Below are 23,177 nucleotides of genomic sequence, written 5' to 3'. Positions count from 1 at the left end.
ACCTACTTCACTGCCTGTGAAGCGACTCCCCTGCAGGTGGGAAGCCGGGGGCTCGAACTGGGACCCTTACACTGGTCCTTGTGCTTTGCACCACATGTGCTTAACCCGCTGCTACCACCCGACCCCCCCAAGGTCATTTTTTAAAAAAGGTTTATTAGGCTGCATTGGGGCACTGAGTGTACTGTGAGGGTTAAAAATGGGTAGAGGTATAATCAAGGGAAAAATGGGTACATGTATAATCAAGGAATTGCTAGCGTAGTTCAGAGACAAATCCAGATAGTATTCAGGCACCAGAACAATAGAATGATTAAAAATTTACCAGACCTAGAGTAGGAATAATGCTAACTTTCTGCTTCTGTAAACTTCACTGCTTTCAGTAAGGCAGGACATTTGTTTCTGGGAAAACAAGATGTTTTTGTACCAAGATGTGGTGCAAACCTAAAAGACCCCCAGTCATAAGATTTCAGATAAATAAGCCAAGTCCTGGAAACTGCAAAATATTGTATGTAACCAATGCTGGCATATGCTGCCAAAAGTATCAAAAGATGCTTGTGACTGTGCTTAGGCGTTCAGTCCTTGGGTAGCTCCTGACTGAGTCATCCCTGGGCTGGACCCTCAGCTGAGTAGGCTTAAATAAAATTCATACTCAACTACTCGACTTCACGTGGAGTACTGTGACTTCTGTGTGGAGAATTTTATCTTATTACAGCACATGTTATAATGCTCAAAGACCCAGGTTCAGGCCCCCATTTCCCACCTGCAGTGACGAAGCTTCCCAAGGAGTGAAGCAGTGCTACAGGTGTCTCTCTTTCTCTCTCTCTTTCTATCCCCCTCTCCTCTCAATTTTCATGTCTCTACCCTATAAATAAAAAATAAAAAGATTTATTTGTGTGTGTGTGTGTGTGTGTGTGTGTGAGAGAGAGAGAGAGAGAGAGAGAGAGAAAGAGAGAGAGAGAGAGAGAGAGAACCAAAACATAACTCTGGCATTCATGATGCTGGGTATTAAACTCAGGGCTTTAAGCTTGAGAGTCCAGTGCTGTATCCATTACACAATCTCCCAGACCACCAGTCTCCAGGACCTCTCTGTGGGTCCAAGACCATGTAAATTCCTAAGTGTCACATGGCATGCCGGCATTCAAAGACATTTGGACCACCCCCTCAGGCTCCTGCACCTAGTTTTGCTAACCTGCATCTCAGCTTTCTACCGCCAGGGAGCGCGCGCGGGGCGCAATGCGCAGAATACCGTCACCGTGCCCCTGAGTTCAACCTATTGCATCACATTTGCCAGACTAATTCTGGTTCTCCCTTTCTCTCCTCCACTCTCCCTCTCATTAGTAAACAAATAGATCTTTTGAAAGTTTAAAATGTGTTATATCTAAGCCTTTTACTATAGCTATTTATTTTATTTTTTCATTTTTTGCACAGAAACAGAAACTGAGTGGGAAGAGGGAGATAAAGAGGGAAGACACCTCTCATGAGGCTTTCCTCCTGCAGGTAGGGACCAAGGGCTTGAACCTAGGTCCTTATGCATTGTATCATGTGTGCTCAGCTAAGTGTGCCACTGCTTGGCCCCTTATATCTATATTTTTATTACCACCAGGGTTTTTGCTGATGCTTGGTACTGGCACTACAATTCCATCACTCCCTCTGGCCATTCCCTCTCCCTTTACTTACTTATTTTTCTTTCTATTTTACTTGATAGCACAGGGAGAAATTGAGAGAGGAAGGGGAGATAGAGAGGGAGAGAGAGAGAGAGAGATACCTGTAGACCTGCTTCACTGCTTGTGAAGCATCCTCCCTGCAGGTAGGAAGTGGGGGCTTGAACTTGAGTTTCTGTGCATGATAACATGCGCACTCAACCAGGTGCACTGCCTGGCAGCACCCCCTCTCATATATCTATTTTTTTAAAGATAGAAGCATAAAGACAGAGAGAGAGAGAGAGAGAGAGAGAGAGATCATAGCACTGAAGCTTTCTCCACTGAGGTGGGGGCCAGACTCCAACCTGGGTAACTCATTCAGCAAGACAGCATACTATCCAAGTGAGCTATTTGCCAGTGCCTTATTATACCTAAAATTGCTGTTTTGAAGACCATCTCAGGGGTCTATTAATGAAAGCAATGATGCAACTACAGAATTAGTCATTAAAATGCCAGTCCCCTCTTTTAAAAAATATTTATTTATTCCCTTTTGTTGCCCTTGTTTTATTGTTGTAGTTATTATTGTTGTTGTTATTGATGTCATCGTTGTCGGATAGGACAGAGAGAAATGGAGAGAGGAGGGGAAGACAGAGAGGGGGAGAGAAAGATAGACACCTGCAGACCTACTTCACCACTTGTGAAGCGACTCCCTGCAGGTGGGGAGCTTAGGGCTTGAACCGGTATACTTAAAACGGTTGTTATGCTTTGTACCACCTGCGCTTAACCAGATGCGCTACTGCCTGACTCCGCTACTGCCCCACTCCCCGCCACCCCCTTTTATATTATGTATCTCATAAGCACTTGTTTTCAATCACAGTTTAGTCTAGGAAAGAAACTTAGCACAAACATGAAATTTTAGTAAGAATTTTATAAAAGTCATCACCTGACCTGCCAAACATCTTCCAATACACTTCTAGAAAATACTTCTCCATTATAACTTTCATCCTTAATGAACCATCAAAAATCTTGTTCGGGTCAGCATAAAATCTTACTTGGATAGTGTGTTGCTTTGCCATGTATTCGGCCCATGTTGGAGCCTGGGTCCCATGCACTGGGGGAAGCTTAAGTGCTGTGGTTTCTTTCACTCTCTCTATATGAAGAAAAAGAAAGCTGGGGAGTTGGGAGGTAGCATAGTGGGCTAAGCACAGGTGGCACAAAAGGCAAGGACCCAATTCGAGCCTCTGGCTCCCCCCCTTCAGGGGGGTCACTTCACAGGCGGTGAAGCAGGTCTGCAGGTGTCTATCTTTCCCTCCTCCTCTCTATCTTCCCCTCCTCTCTCCATTTCTCTCTGTCCTAACAACGATATCAACAACAACAACTACTACAACAATAAAATAACAAGGGTAACAAAAGGGAATAAATAAATAAATATTAAAAAAAGGTTTGTGGATGGGGGTTGATAGCATAATAGTTATGCAAAGAAACTCTCATGCTTGAGGCTCTTAAGTCCCAGGTTCAATCCCCTGCACCACCATAATCCAGAGCTGATCAGTGTTCTGGTAAAATAAACAGTAAGCCTAATTAAAAAAAAAAGAAAAAGAAAGTTGATCTGTGGTGATAAAGTTTCAGGGACTAAAAAAAACCGTGTTGTGTCCTTTTGTAATGCAAAGGTGAGAAAAGTAACAGACACCAGCAGTGACTCAGGAGGGACAGTGGTATGTGGCGGTAAGGGACTCTGTCCTCTTCAGTCACACCCATAGACACAAATGGCCTTCCTTGCCAGCAGGGACCAGTGAAATGACAGGCGGAGCTTCCAAACCCACAGGTTGCTGCTGACACCCCAGAAAGCACACAAGTCGCTCAGAATGGTTAGGAAACTGGAAGACTTTTATTCGGTCTGGTTAAAAAAAAAAAAAAAAAGAAGTCCTTGGCTCATCCATATAAATAAATGCTTTGGCAGCAGAAGTCAAACTTGCATTCTCAAGCTTCACAACTTCAAGTATTGGCAACACAGTGAAATTTCTCCTATGCCCTCCACCCCACTTTTTAAAAAATTCACTATAGTCCATCTCATCAAGTAACTGGCTGACACAGGAAGTTAAAGGATCTCTTTTTCCAGAAAGTTCTACTGGTCAACTTGCATGTAATGAGATGGGTCCATATGTTCTTTGGTCAGTATCTGCTTTTGCTAACACTGTTTTTCTTGTATTTCTCTTGAGAGATGGAAAGTGTGTATGTGTGTGTGTATATGTGTATGATGGGGTGGACACCAGCACATCTGTACAAGGCAGATCAAAGCACAAAAAGATCCTTTGAAAAGAAATAGCTCAGGCCCACGTGCTAAGCTGTCATTTAGCCCCCTCTGGGGCAGTGTCCCTTGCTCCTGGCCAACCACCCCTGGGCCTGGCTAGGCACTTGTGAGGCCCTAAGGCAGGGTGTCCCGGGCTTTGCTCGGAAATCTTTTTTTAGGGCTGCCTGGCTGGGAGCCCAAATTCAACTCTAAGTTAAAGCCACAAACAGAGATAGCACCGAGTGCAGGGGGTCTGTGACCTCTTGCTGGAGGAGCTAAGGAATAAAAGGTGCTCACACTCTGCCCCCTGCCCCCACACTCCTCCCTACATTGCCTGGTCTTCTGACTCCCTCTCAGGCCCCCGCCTCTGCTCATGACCTTTGGGGAGCAGTGTCTGGAGCAGCTGGTTCAGATGGCCAGGTCGCTGGGTCTGACCCTGCCGCTGCTGACCTTCCCCGCCTGGCTGGCCTCAGCCACAAGCAAAGGGTGTGTGTACATTTCCACTGCCACGGCTGGCTCAGTGTCCCCCAGGAACAATGGCTCAGGGTCCCCCGGGGGGAGCGTCTGGCCAGGGGTTGGGGGACTCAGGGCTGTGGGAGTGGACACAGGCAAGGAGGCCTTCCTGGAGGAAGTGTGTCTTTCGGCTGCCTGGTTGGCCCAGTTTTGCTGCGCCATGAGCAGGTGCTGGATGCCAGCCTGTCCTGGGGGCCCTGCAGGTGCTTTGGTCAGGCCTCCCAGTTTGAAATCAGTGACTGTTGGCGGTGAGGAGCCCCTTAGGGAGCCCCCAGAGGCCGAGGGGCAGGGGGTTCCGTCTCCAGGCTTGGGGGGCCCCAGGAGGTGGTCCTGGGGGGCCTGGGGACTGGCGCTGCGGTGGGTGACGCCCTGCTTGAGCTTCTTCCAGCCCAGGTGGTAGATCTCCAGCATGTTGAGTAGCAGGGACAGGCAGGCGACCGCCAGCATGAAGATGATGAACACAGTTTTCTCAGTGGGCCGCGAGATGAAGCAGTCCACAGTGTTGGGGCAGGGCCAGCGGTTACAGCGGTAGAGCGGGAGTAGCCGGAAGCCGTACAGCAGGTACTGGCCGGCGATGAAGCCCACCTCCAGCAGTGTCTTGAAGATGATGTTGAAGACGTAGGTGCGCAGCAGGGCGCCAGCGATGCGCACGCGGCCCGGGTCCGAGCCAGCCAGGCGCGCACTGTGCAGCACGTGGCCCAGGTAGACGAGTGTGGGCGTGGACACGAAGATGATCTGCAGCACCCAGAAGCGCACGTGCGAGATGGGGAAGGCCTGGTCGTAGCACACGTTCTCGCAGCCCGGCTGCTGCGTGTTGCACGTGAAGTCGGCCTGCTCGTCGCCCCACACCTCCTCGGCCGCCGTGCCCAGCACCAGGATGCGGAAGATGAACAGCACGGTCAGCCACACCTTGCCCACCACAGTCGAGTGCTCCTGTGCGCTCTCCAGCAGGCGCCCCAAGAAGCTCCAGTCGCCCATCGCTCCCTATTGCTCGCTTGCCTGCAAGGGAACAGCGCTGGTCAGCCTCCGACGCTAGGGAACCCCCACCTCCAAGAGCTGTGGCCTCAAGGCCTCCAACTCCACATGTGGGCAGGGTTGCAATCTCCAGGAAGACTGCGTGAGTCCACATGTGAGTGCATGTGCACATGCTGGTGAGGGCAGGGACACGTACCTGCATTTGCGCTTACAGATGTGCGATGCATGCATGCACGCACACATTGCACAGTGCATGGACATAAAATGCACATGCATGCACACCTGTGAACACACTGGTAATTCTTGTATAAGCATGTAACACCCATGTGCATGATCATACAATATAATCACGTGTGGGCACACTGCACATTGGTGAAAGCATGTATGCGCACACAGTGCATGTGCACACACGTAGACATGTACAATCCATGTACGTGCACACACGGAACACATGTACATCTATGCACACACATAATACACGTACATCTATGCACACACATGTTGGCATACATGTACATGAACACATACATGCAAACACATGGAATGCATTGTGCATGTGCCCACCGGTGTGTCCACAAGTGTGCACACATATGCCTGTGTCTGCCACCTTATCCACCAGCCTGACAGAGTGATAGCCCTGTGCACAGCCCCTATGTCCATCAAGCTGGTCCTTCACACAAGTGCTGGCATAGAGAAGCCAGTGGCAGTCAAGTTCTTGCTTCACCTGTGATCCCAGAGCTGGGGAGCATTCTCCCTCCCTCCCTCCCTTACCTCCACTGGCTTCCCAACTCCCCACCCCACTCTTCAAACAGTTGGTACTGGGGTCAGATCCAAGCCTCCCTATTACTGCTTACAGGAGACCAGAGACTATCTCTCAGGTCTCACCAACCACCCCAGTGCTACTCTACGGAACCCGTAATGTCACTCCACTGCCTCTCCCACCATTTTCTGGTTCTCTCTCTCTTTTTCTTTTTAAATTTTTGCTTCTTCCCCCCCTTTGTTGCCCTTGTTTCATTGTTGTTGTTACTGATGTCATTGGTGTTGGATAGGACAGAGAGAAATGGAGAGAGGAGGGGAAGACAGAGAGGGGGAGAGAAAGATAGACACCTGCAGCGCTGCTTCACCACCTGTGAAGCGACTCCCCTGCAGGTGGGGAGCCAGGGCTCGAACCTGGATCCTTACGCCGGTTCTTGCACTTTGCACCATGTGCGCTTAACCTGCTGCGCTACCATCGGACTCCCAGTTCTCTTTTATTTTTATTTTTATTTTTTTGTCATCACTGGGGCTTTCCCGTGCCAGGGCAACTCTTTCAGTTCAAAAGGCAGAAAGAGACTTGCCACCAGCTTTTTTGTTTTCCAGAGCTCTGCTCAGCTCTGGCTGATAGTGGTGCTGGAGACTGAACCTGGGGCCTTGAAGCCTCAGGTATGAGAGTCTTGTTGCAGAACCCCAACCCGCTGCTCTGTCTTTAGTGGAGTTAGTTCAGTCCCACTTGAACCACTGGATGCACAGTGGCCTTTCACTCCCAGCCCTGAGCCCAGGGCTCATGCCTGCAACTTGTTCTTTTAGGTTTAAGCAGGACACCTAGGGCAGAGAACACTTGTGGTGGTCTTTCTGGAAAGATCCTTGGGGGCCAGGGTCAGGGGTAGGGTTGCTGAATGTTTCTCCCTGTTGCTTTTCAGATGTCCTGGCTGGTCACAAAAAGCTGGCAAGACACAGTGTGACTGAAGGATAGTTCTTCAAAGGGCACTGCTGGCATTTCCCTGAGGGAGGTTTGTGTGTGTGCCTCCCATTCCCAGAGGACTATGAGTCCTGCTCTCATGCCCTCACTGTGCTCCTGCTGAGAATCACAGGCTGTGGAGGGGAAGGATGGAAGGGTGATATGAGCTTTGACTGATAATTCTACTCTTTGAATTTTTTAAAAATATTTATTTATTAGATAGAAACCATCAGAGATTGAGAGGGAAGGGGGAGATAGAGAGGAAGAGAGACAGAGAGACAGCTGCAGCCCTGCTTCACCATTTGTGAAGCTTTCCCTCTACAGGTGGGGATCAGGGGATCAAACTGGTTGTAACATGTGCATCAACCAGGTATGCCACCACCCAGCACCTTTTTTAATAAATATTTATTTCATTATTCATTAATAGGAGAGAGATAGAGATAGATGAGAGAGAGAGAGAGAGAACACCGGAGTATCACTCTAGCACATGCAATGTCAGGGATTGAACCTGGGACCCTATGCTTGAGAATCTGATGTCTTATCCACTGTGCCACCTCCTGGGCTGCATATAATTCTACTTTAATGGTGTTATACAGTGTAAAGAAACAGAAACTCCTGCTCTACATCCCCTACCTGTGCTTTTTCAATTAAAAAATATTTACTTACATAGAGAGGGAGAACACATCAGAGCATTACTCTGGCATATTTGTAGCCTTGGATGGTGATGCATATAGTTGAATGTATATGTTACTGTGCTCAAGGACCTGGGTTCAACCCTCCAGTCCCCAATTGTTGTGTGTGTGTGTGTGGGGGGGGTGGGCTTCAGGAGCAGTGAAGCAGTACTGCAGGTGTCTCTCTTTCTCCTGCTCCCTCTCTCATTATTTTTTTAAATTAAAAACCTTTAAATTTTTTATTATCTTTATTTATTTATTGGATAGAGACAGCCAGAAATCGAAAGGAAGGGGTAGACAGAGAGGGAGAGAGGCAAAGAGACACCTGCAGGACTGTTTCACCACTTGCAAAGCTTCCCCCTTCAGGTGGTGACTAAAGGCCTCGAACTCTGGTCCTTGCACATTATAATTTGTGCACTCACCCAGGTGCACCACCATCTGGCCCCTCTTTCTCCTTCACTAACTCCTCCTTACTTCTCAATTTCTCTATTAAATAAATAAAATATTACAAAAAATAAAAAATCCCTTATAATGTCAGACATAAGTGAAGAGCCATGATTTACTTCTAACTCATAAAATACCAGGCACTCATTAAATCTACTTCTAAGAGCATTAAGATCTTGAAAAAATACTCATGTTATAATGACAAGTGGCATAGCTTGATACAAAACTAGAGGGCAGTGCTAGTGACTTTAAACTCATTTCATATGTCTGGACAGGAAAAGGGAGAGCAGGAATGATAACGAACTGTTAACTGCAGTGCTTCTGAGGACTGGGTGATTTATCTTTCTGTTATTATTTTTTATAATATTTATTTATTTATTCCCTTTTGTTGCCCTTGTTGTTTTATTGTTGTAGTTATTATTGTTGTTGGATAGGACAGAGAGAAATGGAGAGAGGATGGGAAGACAGAGAGGGGGAGAGAAAGATAGACACCTACAGATTCACGACTTGTGAATTGACTTCCCCGCAGGTGGGGAGCTGGGGACTCGAACTGTGATCCTTACGCGGTCCTTGTACTTTATGCCACCTGCGCTTAACACTGCACTACTGCCCGACTCCCTCTGTTATTATATATATTATTATTATCTTGTGGAACTGGTGCCTCATACACATTTAATTTCACTGCTTGGGGCTACTTTTTCATGGGGCTGGTGGTATTAGGGTTCCAATTTGGGCCTTAAGCATGGCAACGCATACACTCTACCCAATAAGTTAGCTTTCTGGGTGAGTCTCAGTCCCACCCTACCCCCAGGGTTATGGCTGGAGGCTGGTGTCTGAATGAGTCCACCACTCCTAGATCTTCCTTCCTTCCTTCCTTCCTCCCTTCCTTTCTTTCTTTGTTTCTTCCTTTTTCTTTCTTTTTGATAGAGGGTAAGAGACAGAGTGAGAGACAAACCACAGCTCTGCTCCACCACTCATGAAGCTCCCCACACCCATGTGCTTCCATATGGTGACCAGGGGCTTGAACCTAGGTCCTTGCACATGGTCATGTGTGTACTCCACCGAGTGAGGCATCTGGGCCCAATTTTCATTTGTTCCCATTTCTTTGTATTTCCAGCAACAGGCCCCAGATATATATCATAAAAGATGAATGACCATGCTTGAGATTGTGTGAAGCTCTCCTCTGGGGAGAAGTCTCCTGATTCCTTCATTATGGCTTTCTTCTGCTCAGTTCTCTGCAGCTACATCCCCGGTAAAACCACAATAGAAAACACAGTGTGCACCACCTGCCTTGGTGCTGTCCATGGTGATGACAAAGGGAGAAGAAGAGACACCACAGCCCCCCCTCCAGCTCTGTTGATGCTGTCTATGGTCCTGAGAGAGGAGAGACTCTGTAGCACTGCTTCACCATCCATGGAGCTTCCTGGGTGCTGTCCATGGTGCTGAGAGAGGAGAGACTGTAGCACTGCTCCACCATCCATGGAGCTTCCCTGATTATTTTCCATGGTGCTGTCATGTGGTGCTGGACTCAAACCCAGGGTCTCACACATGGTAAGATGCACACTATTGAGTGACTTATCTCTTTGTCCCTGAGTACTTTTTAGGTAGCTGATCCAAAACAGGGCCAGTAAGGCCCAAAGAATAGACAGGTGCTAGTGACTCCAGAGAAGAATAAACATTAAAACACAGGGTGGGAGGGTGGAGTTAGTTTATTTATTTATTTATTGTCATCAATGGGACTTCATTGCTTCAAGCTGGCTTCTTCAGACAGAGATGGAGAGACAGAGGGAGAGTGCTTCCCTGGTACAGGGCAAAACAGTGTCTTGTCCAGGTGAGCTAGCTCACCAACTCAGAGCATGTGGAGTTTCAACGCTGCTGGTGCCCAGCACAGCTTGACTGTGAAGGGACAGAATGGAAGATGAGGGGTTTAGGGACAGGCAGGGGTACCCCAGGAGGTTCACAGTGCACAGCAGCCCATGTGTGTGTGTGTGTGTGTGTGTGTGTGTGTGTGTGTGTTACACAAAGGTGGCAGGTTGTGGCTGGAGCTTCTAGAAGGGTCTCTCCCTCTCAGTCAGCCAGGGAGAGGGCCCCCTCTTCTCCCCACGCCCCTGTGAGCTCCACAAGCTCTCCCACCCATGTCTATGCTTCTGCGATCTGTGCTCTGGAGACCTATTTGCTCTATTTAAATGTCTTCTAGAAAAAATCGTCTAGAAGGTTCTCTACAGAATTATGCCACTGAGTAGAGCTAGCAGATGGGCACTAAGGGTCAGAAGGGACTTGTCTCAATGTTACAGCATCTTAATAGTCTTTCCTGAGAATGGTAAAGGATGAAGCCACAAGAGGGATTTGAAGAAGGTGACTAAGAGGATCAGTATTCCTCAGAACATTCTAGAATGATGGTAATACGAAGGCCTTTGATCTCCCACCTTGGTGGCCATTGGTGGCCTTTGAGGAACCAGTTGGGGAGAAGGCTGGGACAATGACAGAGACAGAGTGTAGTGAGGGAAGCAGGAGCAAATCAGAGGCCACAAAACAATCTTTTGAGAGGACAGTGAGTCTTTGGGCAGAAGAAGGCATGTACTGGTGAAAGCAGGGCAGAGGCCATGAGGAAGGTTCTAAGACAGGTGTGGGGGACTGGGGAGTGTGAAAGAAAGGGAGGCTGGAACCAGGACACACAGTGGTTGAGGGGCAAAGGTTCCTGAAACACTGACAGGCTTATAAGAGGGGTCAGCAGGGGTCACCTCCTCAGGCAAGAGCAGAACTGGGGTCCTTAAGAGAAGAGGGTGTCACAGCAAGGGGGAGGGGAGGTAAGATGAGCACCACAGGAACCTTTTACACCCAGGTCCAATGAGGGCACACTGTGCAGATGGAGTCCACACTCTGGGGGTGGCCCCAAGGGCTCTGTGTACAGAGAAGACAGATAGTGGGGAGGGGGGGGTGACTTTGAGGGAGGGCTCCCCAGGAACCAGCACCATGGGGACTCTAGCCAACATGGAGGTGGCAGGAATCAGAGAGTTGGGTCTGCCCTCACTGGGAGGCAAACAGGCCACCACAGAGAGCTGTGAGGGAGTTGGCCTTTGCTCCAAGTGACAAAGGACAGGAGTAGGTGGTCCCAAGGGCAAGGTACCAGCAAGGCTATGATAGCTGTTGTGCTAGGTCTGGGGGTGCAGAAAGTGTCTATGGGTGCACTGGGGTGCTGGGACATGGCAAGTGGGAAAAAGGGTAGAGAGTTGAAAGACCCACCCTTTGCCAAAATGAGCTGAGGGAAGCAGAGGCCTGGAGAGAGGCTCAGAAGTGATTCTGGAAGAGTTATGTTGGAAGTGCCTGCTGGACCGGAGATAAACATCCAGGAGTCACCAATAAACACTGAGCACTTCAGGGGGCGGTGGTGGGGGTGGTGGTAGTGGTGGAGATGAAGCTAAGCCCTGGGGAGCCTCTGCATCCCTGGGAGGACCCAGAGGGACAACAAGGAACTGCTTACCAGGAAGTGGGAGCTTTCATTTTGATTTATTTTTAATTTTCTTTCATTGATACCAGAGTTATAGCTGGGGTTCAGTGCCTACAGGATGAGTCCACTATTCCCAGTGACCTTAATATTTTTTTTTCCAATAGAGAGAGAAATTGAGAGGGGAAGGAGAAATAGAGATAAAAACAGAGATAGAAATAGACACATAGAGAGACAATTGAAGTCCTGCTTCACTACTTGTGAAGCTCTGCTCCACCCCCAGTTGAAGGTGGGGACCAGGGACTTGAACTCAGGTCTTTGAGCGCAACAGTGTGCATTCTACCAGGTTAACCCCCACCTGATCCCTCCTTTCCCCAGCACAACTCCAGTATCACAATACTGAGGGGATGTTGATATACAGGATTATTGTCACAAGGGTCCAGTCCCACATTTCCCCAAGACAGGGATCAGAAGATCTTACCTTCCATCAAACCATCACCTGTTCCACCATAGGGACTGAGATCCCCACTCTCTCCTCAGTGTTCCCTCCTCCCCCTTGATGAGTCCACAAATCTGCTGTGATAGACTACAGTCCACTGAGGAGTCACACTGCATTGTCCTTTGCTTTGTTCTTTGCAGTGGGATCAGATTCACCCCTGGCTGGCGAGCACAACTGCCCCCCCCAAGGTGTGACCAGGACAGAGCACTCAGCCCCCTTTGTTAGACTGTTACTCCTTGATGCTTCATAACTGCTCTACGTAGCTCTTTTATTTTTCTAATTTCTGCAGTGATATTAGTAATACCCAGCAACCTGTTAGAAAGGTCTTGCAAGCTCCAATTCAGAGATTCATTTAGATTTTTGTATGTAACATGTGATCAAATAATCTATTAAGACTTGTCTCTTCCTTTCCTAATTTCTGACTATTGTTATTTTTATTATTTTAGATAGAGACTGAGAGGAAGAGAGGTAGAGAGGCAGAGAGAGTGAAAGAGGCCATAGCACCAAAGATTTGAATGATGTAGGGACCGGGCTTGATATTGGATTGTACACATGGCAAATTAGTGCACTATCCAAGTGATCTATTTTGCTGGCCCTATTTTATTTTTTGAATACTTTCTTCTTAATTGATTTTGATCAGAGCACTGCTCAGCTATGGATTATGGTGGTCCTGGGGATTGAACTTGGAACCTCAGAACCTCAGGTATGAAAGCCTTTTGCATCACCATTATGGCGTCTTCCTGGCTCTCTCTCTTCCTCTTTCCCTTCCTTCTATGCTTCCTACTTTTCTCTCTTTCCTTTCTACCTTTCTCTCTTTCCTTCTCTGTTTCTTTCTTTGATTTATTTTAGTTACTACATATGAGTGAGAATGTGTTTCAGGTGAGACAGAGAGAAAGAAGCCAGGGCATTGATTTGGGGATCAAACCAGGAATCTCAGGCATGCAAGTCCAACTGAACCATTTTCTTGACTGCATAACTCCTGTCAGTTCCATTTATTTATTTATTTATTTATTTATTTATTTATTTATTTATTTATTACCAGAGCACTGCTCGGCTCTGGCTTACTGTGTTGTTGGGACCCCAGAGTCTTTTTGCAGAACCATTATGCTGTCTCCCCTTGCTCTTGCTTCTTGTTCTGGCCAGGATTCCTGGCACAATGTGGAAGTGATGACATCTTTGAAAATTTCTTTCTTTAGCATGAATGCTTCTAAAATGTTATTGAAACAGGCAGGGACAGGGCCAGCAGGTAGGGAGAAAGGCTCTAAGATGTTCCAACTAGTCAATCAGCACTCATGAAGCTGCAGAAGATGCCACACACCCAGTTGTGCAGAGGACAAGATTTCCATGCAAACACCAGAGAGGCCATACCAGGAGCTGACTGGGTGAATATGGGCACAGCCTATGAAGCCTTCACCTGGACAGAAGAGATAACGGAGCCCAATGTGGGCACCTTACTCTAGAGCTCTCTCCTGTTACTTGTGGGAGCCCCTCTTCTCTCCTATTCTTTCCCTCCTGGGAGGGTTACTCTGCCCCAAATAAACTTGCCCTATAAAACCTCAATGCCTCATTCTCTTCTCCTTTGTGGAACTTGGTGACCACTACCTGTTCTTGAGTGTACAGATCACAAGGACCAGAGAAACAGGCAACATTATCATTGAGTGTGATGTTCTGGATTGTGTCAGGCTAACCAAATTTCCTTCCACTATCTGCCAAGACTTTGCCTGTTTTAGTTTTCTCAAACATGAATGAATATTGGATTAGTAGAGTACCTTCCTTCCCCTGCATCTATTGTGATTTTTAGGTGGTGATGTAACCTAGCCTATTGGTCAGGATTTCATTGTTAACATAGCTCAAAATCAGTTTGCAATAACTTAATTTTGTTTTTTTAAAATAACTCTTAAAATTTTTTTTCTGGGGCCAGGCAGACTAAAATTTGGTGGCATTACCAAAAAAAAAAAATAAAAAAAATATTGAGCCCAGTCTTAGGTATGAACAAACAAATTGTGCAAAATAGGGGCCAAATGGTGGCACACCTGGCTAAGTGCACACATTACAGTGCACAAGGACCCAGGTTCAAGCCCCTGGTCCCCACCTTCAGGGGGAGTGTTTCATAAGTGGTGAAGCAGGGCTACAGGTGTCTCTCTGCCTCTCTCCCCCTCCCCTATCAATTTCTCTCTGTTTCTATGCAATAATAAATAAAATAAAATAATTTTTTTGTTATCTTTATTTATTGGATAGAGACAGCCAGAAATTGAGAGGGAAGGGGGTGATAGGGAGAGAGACACTTACTGCCCTACTTCACCACTTGTGAAGCTTTCCCTCCCCCTGCAAGTGGGGCCCAGACTCTAACATGTGCACTCAACCAGGTACACCACCACTTGGCCCCTATTTTGCACAATTTGTTTGTTCATACCTAAGACTGGGCTCAATATCTATCTATCTATCTATCTATCTATCTATCTATCTATCTATCATCTATCTATATATTTTTTGTAATGTGACCAAATTTTAGTCTGAAAGTTATTTAGCCTGAAGTATTCTCTGAGTAAGCTTGAGTAAGAATACTCTAAAAGAGTTCAGACTAATGTCTTACTTTATTATTTTATTATTTATTTATTTAGTTATTACCAGAGCACTGATCAGTTTGACTTTGGAGCCTCAGGCATGAGAGTCTCTGCATAGCCATTATGCTATCTACCCCCATCTCCCTTATTATTATTTTTTAAGGGGGATAGAAGGAAGGTTAGATTAGAGATTCAGTGTCATTAACTACTATTGACATGTACAGACATGCTATTTATTAACTACTAATCACTTTTACCTATTTGAAATTTTTTTTATCTAAGTTTCAAATTTATTGGCATAAAATTATTATATTATTTTCTTATGATTCTGAAGATATGCTGTTTGTAGTTAGATTCCTTTTCTTCCAAATACTATGTATTGAAGAACTAACACTGAGTGCTTGAAAAATGAGTTTAATTTTGCTATTTTTTTGTTTTTTTTTAAATTTTTTAATATTTATTTTTATTTATTTATTCCCTTTTGTTGCCCTTGTTTTTTATTGGTGTAGTTATTACTGTTGTCATTGTTGTTGGATAGGACAGAGAGAAATGGAGAGGGGAGGGGGAAGACAGAGAGAGGGAGAGAAAGAGACACCTGCAGACCTGTTTCACCGCTTGAGAAGCGACACCCCTGTAGGTGGGGAGCCAGGGCTTGAACCAGGATCCTTATGCGGGTCCTTGTGCTTAGCGCCACCTGCGCTTAACCCGCTGCGCTACAGCCTGACTCCCAATTTTGCTATTTTTTTAATATCATATATGCTGTACTTAAGAGGGTAGAGAATAAATATAAAAAATTCCTTTCTATCAGGGCCAGGTGGTGGCATACCTGGTTAAGTACACACACTATAGGGTGCAAGGACCTTAGTTCAAGCTCCTGGTTCCCACCTGCAGGGCGAAAGCTTCAGAAGTGGTGAAGCAGGGCTGCAAATGTCTCTCTGTCTCTCTCCCGCTCCCCTTTCAATTTCTCTCTGTCTCTATCCAGTAATAAGTAAATAAATAAAAAGATAAAAAATTCTTTTGCAACTATCTTTTATAGATAATGTAGATTTTAATACTTGAAGGTATTACTATAAAATATACATATTAAGGGTCTTCTGTATTTTAATGTACATTTATTTATTTATTTTTTATTTTATATATATTTATTTATTCCTTTTTTGGTTGCCCTTGTTTTATTGTTGTAGTTATTATTGATGTCATTGTTGTTGAATAGGACAGAGAGAAATGGAGAGAGGAGGGGAAGACAGAGAGGAGGAGAGAAAGACAGACACCTGCAGACCTGCTTCACCACCTGTGAAGCAACTCCCCTGCAGGTGGGGGGCCGGGGCTCGAACCGGGATCCTTAAGCCGGTCCTTGTGCTTTGCGCCACAAGCGCTTAACCTGCTGCGCTACCGCCCGACTCCCCAATGTACAGTTACTTATTATTTTATAATTTCAAGGTTTCCTTCCCTAATTTTAAGTGAAAGACACATTGTGCTAATACCTGCTTTCTTCTTTCTCTCTCTCTCTTTACATTTCTTTCTTTCTTTCTTCCTTCCTTCCTTCCTTCCTTTCTTTCTTGATATAGAGAGGCAGAGAGAGACAGAGTGCCATGCACTGCAGCACCAACGCCTCCTCCAATATGGCAGGGGACAGGCTTGAACCTGGGTCACCCACATGATAAAACAGCACACTATCCAAGTGAGCTACTTTGTTGACCTACAACCTAACTTCTTGTGGCAGGAAACATTACTCAGAACCAAAAGATTTCGTGAATTCATAAAACACCAATTTTCTACTTCCTTTACTAATCCTTGTAAGCCACTGATAGGACCACATTACTGTTGACACTAGATCTTCAGAAATAGGAATTTTCTTTTTTTTTCTTTTTCTTTTTGCCTCCAGGGTTATCGCTGGGGCTCAGTACCAGCACTATGAATCCACTGCTCCTGGAGGCCTCCCCCCACCCCCACTCTCATTTTTTTTTTTCACCCTCTTTTTTTTATTGAATTACCTGCAGATCTGCTTCACCGCTTATGAAGGGACCCTCTCCCCCAAGGAGGTGGGGATCCTTGCGCAGGTCCTTTCGCTTCATACTGCCTTTTTTTTTTTTTTTTTCTCCTCCTGCCAGGGTTATTGCTGGGGCTTGGCGCTGGCACTAGGAATCCACTGCTCCTGGTGGCCATTTTTTTCATTGGATAGGACAGAGAGAAATTGAGAAGGGAGGGGAGATGGGGGAGGAGAGGGAGGAGAGAGAGAGACCTGCAGACCTGTTTCACTGCTTGTGAAGTGACCCCCCACCCCATGCAAGTGGGGAGCCAGGGCTCGAACCAGGATCCCTGTGCAGATCCTTGCACTTCATACTATGAGCGCTTAACCCAGTGCACCACTGCCTGGTGCCCATGGAATTTGCTTTTTTAAATTATATTTTAATACACTTATCACTCATATTAAATAGGAATGTGTGGGTAACACATAAATTAGATGGTGCCTATGTTCACCTAGGAGTTTCAGTCATTCTTGAATACCATCCCCTCATTGTAATCTTGAGTTGTTATGTGACCAAGGTAAACACAGTTCCTGTTTTTCACCTCTCATTAGAGGGAAGAAAGCACTCATCTATTTTGCTTTAGCTGTTGACCTGTATCTTAAGAACTCAAGGAGAGGAAAATTTAAGTCAGAAGCAATTTAAACTGTTTAGTTTAAAAACAAATGTCTTCAGTGACCCAGGGAGGGGTGCAATGGGTAAAGCAAGAGGTCCTGAGTTTTATCCCCAGCATTGCATGTGCCAGAGTGATATTCTGCTTCTCTCTCTTCCTCCCATGAATAAATGAATGAATGAATGAATGAATGAACAAATGCATGTTCAAAAGACAAACTGTGTTCAGAGTGTCAAAGACACCTAGCATGTTTTCCATGCCTGAAATACTTGTGTGTCATACGTTCTTCATCTAGAATTCAGTTTTAAGTCACAACACTGAGAGTTAGAGTTCTAGCACAAAGTCAGCACACTACGAGCTGGCCCAGCTTCACTAACAATGGCAGAGACACTCTGATGATTTGAAGCAAAATTAGAAACATAACCCTTTGTAAAGCCTCCACATGTTTATGTTTTGCCCATCGCATTATGCTAATCATGCCTGGGCACAGCAAGCATTGAAGTGGCTTCTCTGAAAGATTTATTCGAATAATGCCATCCCCATTTTCCGCTTAGGCAAATCTTTTATTTAGGTTTTCAGTGTGAAGTTTCATGGTACTCCACATTGAACTGCTGAAGAGTAAAAAGGAAAATAGTGAATTTCAAATAGAATTCAATATCCCCCTTTTCTAAAGTGTGGCTTGGGGACAGGGGACATGGCAATAAAGAAAATTATAGGAGTGACTGAATACACCTGTGCTTGGGCCAGGGCATGGACAGGTTTCAAACGAGAGTTCAGCAATGTGAATGCTGGCTTGGTTGAACAAGAGGCCCATTTTAAAGCCAGTTTCCCCATATAATTCCAAATGACAGCTTCACAAATCATTATTTGCTTGAGAAGAGTGGGACCACAGCACCCCCCAACTAGAAGATCCTTAGAAGTGGTTGAGCGGCAGTCCGGTGATGGCACAGCAGGTTAAGTGCACATGGTGCAAAGCGTGAGGACTGGCATAAGGATCCTGGTTCGAGCCCCGAGGCCCCCACCCGCAGGGGAGTTTCTTCACAGTTGGTGAAGCAGGTCTGCAGGTGCCTATCTTTCTCTCCTCCTCTCTGTTTTCCCCTCCTCTCTCCATTTCTCTCTGTCCTATCCAACAATGACGACATCAATAACAACAACAATAAAAAGACAACAAGGGCAACAAAAGGGAAAATAAATAAATAAAATAAAAATTTAAAAAATTAAAAAAAAAGAAGTGGTTGAGCTTTGAGGCCTGGTGGTGGTGCACCTGGTAGAGTGCACACATTACCATGTGTGAGCACCTGGGTTTAATCCTCTAGTCCTCACCTATGGGGAGGGCTTCATGAGTGGTAGAGCAGGGCTACAGGTATCTCTCTTTGGCTCTTTCCCTATGTACTTCTATATCCCCCCCCATCACACAGAGGGAGAAACAGAGGCCTAGAGGGAGCCCCACAAGTTGCTGTACAGTTCCCAACCACCTGCCCCTCCCAGTGACTCCTCCCATCACCACTCTGCTTAGCTGTAATTGCCTTCTGAGTTCTGTCTCTCCACCACACCTCCCAACTAACTATGTTTAGAAACACACTCGGAGAAGACTGTAAGCTGTCAAGCTCTCTCCTTCCAGCCCAGCTGTTCATCACGGCAGGCATGGAAAGGACAGTTGAGCTACATGGTCTTCTAAATGGGCATTATTTGAAAGCAGATTCAGATGTCAGTGTTGCTTTTCTGCCTAGTGGCCAAAACTTGATTTCATTTAGGCAGCAAATTATATGTTCCGATAAAAAAAAAACTTTTTGCAGAAGGAAAATATTAATTTTTAAAAAAATATTTAGGGGCTGGGTGATAGTGTACCTTGTCAAGTGCCCGTATTACCATGTGCAAGGACCCTGGCTTAAACCCTTTTTCCCACCTACAGGGCAGAAGCTTCATGGGTAGTAAAGTAGTGCTGCAGATGCCTTTTTCTCCTTTCTTAATCTCCTTTTCCCCCCTCTTGATTTCACTGTTTCTGTCCAGTAAAATATTGACACCACGGTTATTGCTGAGTCTCAGTGCCTGCAGAACAAGTCTACCTACTCACAGCTTTTTTTTTTTTTTTTTTTTGGGGTAGAGACAGAGAGAAGTCAAGAGAGAAGGAGATAGAGGACAGAGATACCTGCAGCACTGCTTGACCACTTGTGAAGCTTCTCTGCAGGTGGGGAGCTGGGGCTTGAACCCAGGTCCTTATGCTAGATAATGTGTGTGCTCTATCAGGTGTGCCACTGCCTGGCCCCAGTTGTTCCTTTTTTGAAGAGGCAGAAATTTTTTACAAAGCAAGCAGCAGAGTTCTAACCAAGTCACCACAGTGAAGAATTCCCCAGCACTGTGACAATGAAAATGGATAAGAAAGATACAGGCTTGAAGCACTAGCTTGTACCTGCAAAAGCAGCTGTCTTCAGACACCTGTCTGATGTAATAGATTCTCTCCCTTCTTGGGTTCAGGACACACTTCACACACCCATCATGGGGGTTGGAAGGGGTAGTTCTGCAACCCACCCACTGAAGATGCTGAGAAAGTGAAGACACTGTCGTTAGTCTCAGCACCGTCACTCAAAGACTGTGGGAGACACAGGCTCCAAGCCAGCTGATTAAAATATACCACCAAAGGTACATAGGCTGGTGATGGCCTATATATGAGGGTGTGGGGAGGGGGGCTTGGTGGGGGGAGTGGTGCTGGTAGAAGGCTGTGTCCATAGCAACTGAGTTCATAAATCCTGAGGACCAAGTTTTTGGAACCCAAAAACAAACAAACAAACAAACAAACAAACAAAAAACAAACCAAAACCAAAACAACAAAAAAACCCCTCCTTAAATGCCTTTCCCCTAGAAAGTTCTGGTATCTGATTACATCGCAGGAGCTCTCTTTCAATGTGTCATACTCAACTCCAGCTGTCAGATGCATGTGCTTTAAGTATGAGCCTAGAGAGCTCACTGTCAAGTTGGTTTTAGTTCCGTCTGAAACTCAGGGTCTTAGATCTTCCAGGTGTCCCGAGTGCTTTTACTTGCTGGCACACAGGGCCACTTTGTTACATATGTACAGGCAGCGGCCACCTGTCAGCCCAGGCCCCTGGGGGCCCCTAGCTTTTGCCACTGAGGTTCCAGCCTTTTTGTGACTCTCAGTACAGAAACACGTGGTTGGTGGTGGTGGTGGTGGGGGGGGGGAAAGCTGCTTATGTCAACACACCCCAAACTGCTGAGCCAGCGCTGAAGTCGCCAAACCCGGTGAGGTCGGCTATGCACACCCTAGACCTTTGGAAAATACCCCCACTCCACCCCACATCCCGTCCTCTTTCCTCTTTTCATGTTAGCTCCCAGCCAAGCCACGCGCATCCTAAAGCACCATCAAGTCACCATCGCTTGCTTTATTTATTTATTAGACTGAAAACCCAGGCAAAGCACGTCTCGGCTATTTGGGCAGCGTCTTTTTGGGGGGTATTTGGCCAAATTTTGATAAATATTGCAGTCCCCCTTGTCCCCCCTTCCCCACCGCCTCCTTTGTCTCTCAGGCTCCCAGATACTGGCTGGGCCCCACTGGAGAGTCAGGTGCGCCAGGCGCGGGGCCCTCGGCAGGGGCGCAGGGCTGAGAGGACCCCGGCTGCAGGCCTCATCGCAGACACCCGAGACCCGCGCTCATATGGGTTCAGGGAGGGGGGGGGGGTCCTGTCGGCCATGCACTCAGAGCTAACCTTTGTTTGAAATGAATAAAACTTCAGAAAGTTTCTCACTAGAAGACTTAGGGTGAAACGGCCGGGTTCAGGGAGCACAATCACTCAAGTCAGGTCCTCACACCTCTTCAATCCACGAGCCTCGAGCCCAAGCTCTGAGTGCCTGGGAGCCCTCCTGCCCCTAACACCCCCGGGCCCTCCCGCAGCCCAGCGCCCCGCTGGCCCGGGACCCTGACACCCCAGCCCCCCAACCCCCAAGAGAAGCTCCACCACCACCCCCGGAGGAGCCCCGCTCACCCAGCTCGCTTACCCCGCTCCTGCGCGCCCGCAGCTCCGATTACCCCGGGGCTCACACGGGAGCCCCCGCGCCTGGCTGCGGCCTCCCCACCCCGGCCGCCATCCCGCGCCGGGCGCCGGGTCGGCGCCTGGCTCCCGGCCCCGCCTCGCCCCGCCCCTCCCCGCCCCGCCCAGGCCCGCAAGCCTCGGCCAGACCCCACCCCAACAGCACACTGCCCCGCCCACCCACTCCTCCCAAACCCGCAACCAAACCGCCGCATCCCAACTGCACCTGTGCCCCGCACACCTTTCTTCCCAGGTCCGCATCCCAGCTGCTGCACCTCAACTGCGCCTGTGTCCCGCACACCCCTGCACCTCAGCCTGCACCCCAACAGCACACTGCCCGCCCATTCCCTCCTCCCAGACCCGCACCCCGTCTCTGCACCTCAGCTGCACCTGTGCCCCTGCACACCCCTTAGCCCCATCCTCCTCCCAGCCCCTGCCCCAGCCTCCATACCCCTCGCCCCCCAAGAACAAGTCTACCCCACCAGCCTGCACCCTTCCAGGCTGGCGTCCTGAGCCCTGCATGCACGCCTCACCCCCACCTGCACCCCGCCGCATCACGCGCCCCTTTAGTGGAGAGCAGGACCCCCCACACCTTGTGTCTCCAGGCTGAGGGGGCTCTGGAACCCACCGGGGCGTCCTGAGCACAGAGCCCCCCAGGTCCAGCACGCCCCGAGGCGGCCCAGCAGGGCTGGGGTGGGGATGGGTGAGGGTGCAAGGCTTCTAGGCGGCCCGTGGGGTGTCCTGAACCGGGAGACCCCGGAACCTGGCGGGGCGGAGCCCCCCCCCCCCCCCGTAGGCTATAAATAGAAGGGCGCCTCCTGTAGTCCAGTACAGTTTGGCGAAGCTGCTTCTTCGGAGTGATTGCGTGGTGGTGGGGGTGTAGGCCGCAGTGGGGCCACCCGCAGAGGCGTTGTTTCTTCTCCCTGGGTCGTTCTGGGTTCTGCGCTCCGGGTCTGGGGGACCCTGGACACCCCGGGGAGGGCGCCTTTCCCAGCGAACCTTGGAGCGGCCGGGTGCTCTCCGCGGACAGCTTGCGAGAGGGGGACCTAGGCTCAGGCGGGCGCTTCTCCAAGCACATGGCTCTGACACCTTGTTCCTGTCTGAGAAGAGAGGGCGGGCGAGTGAGCTCTAGAGCGAGCACGGCCTCCCGCCTTCCCGAAGCCCTCGCTGCTACCCCAGGGTGCGCGGGCGTCTTAGGCAGCTGGTCTGCCCCTGCCCTGGCCCTGGCCGGTGGGTTGTCGTTATTGCATTTGTTTCTATTTCTGTTTGCCCTAGAAGTCTGGTAGGAGCACCCCCCTCACCATGAGAGTGGGCCTTCTCCCTCTATCCCCAACTGGGTGCCTGAACCTCAACCCCACGTCTGCTGTCTTCGTCCTGCTCAAAGGCACCTTTGATGGAGACAAGGCAGCAGCTCAGTCACGCGGACGGATTACAGGGCAGATGGAATAGTGTTAGGGCTAGAGCTGTGGGTGTGGGCTGTCTGCGTCTGCAAGGAGGGAGGGAGAGAGAGAGAGAACACAAGCTTGGGAAGTTCCATGGCAAATCTCTGTCCCATTCTGGAACTTGGAGATGTACATATAGGTGGTGATGGTGACTCAGATTAAAGAATTATTTTATTTATTCATGAAAGAAAGATGGGGAGGAAGGGAGAGAGATAGATAGATAGATGATAGAGATTGAAAACCAGGGCATCATCACGCTTGCTATATGTGATGCTGGAGATTGAATTTAGGACCTTATCC

General features: G+C 48.0%; 1 protein-coding gene across 1 annotated transcript; it reads right to left on the bottom strand.

Moving 5' to 3' along the window:
- Positions 1-3,052: 3,052 nt before the first annotated feature.
- On the bottom strand, positions 3,053-21,529 carry GJA3 (gap junction protein alpha 3). Its single transcript, XM_060194748.1, has 2 exons — positions 21,404-21,529; positions 3,053-5,439 (listed from the first exon to the last, which is right to left on the bottom strand). The coding sequence occupies exon 2, from the start codon at positions 5,416-5,418 to the stop codon at positions 4,336-4,338; it is 1,083 nt and encodes a 360-aa protein (XP_060050731.1). The 5' UTR covers positions 5,419-5,439; positions 21,404-21,529; the 3' UTR covers positions 3,053-4,335.
- Between the last annotated feature and the right edge of the window lie 1,648 nt (positions 21,530-23,177).

The sequence above is a fragment of the Erinaceus europaeus genome, chromosome 7 (assembly GCF_950295315.1).
Source record: "Erinaceus europaeus chromosome 7, mEriEur2.1, whole genome shotgun sequence".
NCBI classification, from domain to species: domain Eukaryota; kingdom Metazoa; phylum Chordata; class Mammalia; order Eulipotyphla; family Erinaceidae; genus Erinaceus; species Erinaceus europaeus.
The sequence above is the reverse complement of the archived record's forward strand: the minus strand, read 5'-3'. Positions and strand labels throughout refer to the sequence as shown.

Bases quoted from the DNA above. Each gene is read 5' to 3' on its own strand.
- GJA3 (XM_060194748.1), bottom strand. From the start codon at position 5,418: ATGGGCGACTGGAGCTTCTTGGGGCGCCTGCTGGAGAGCGCACAGGAG.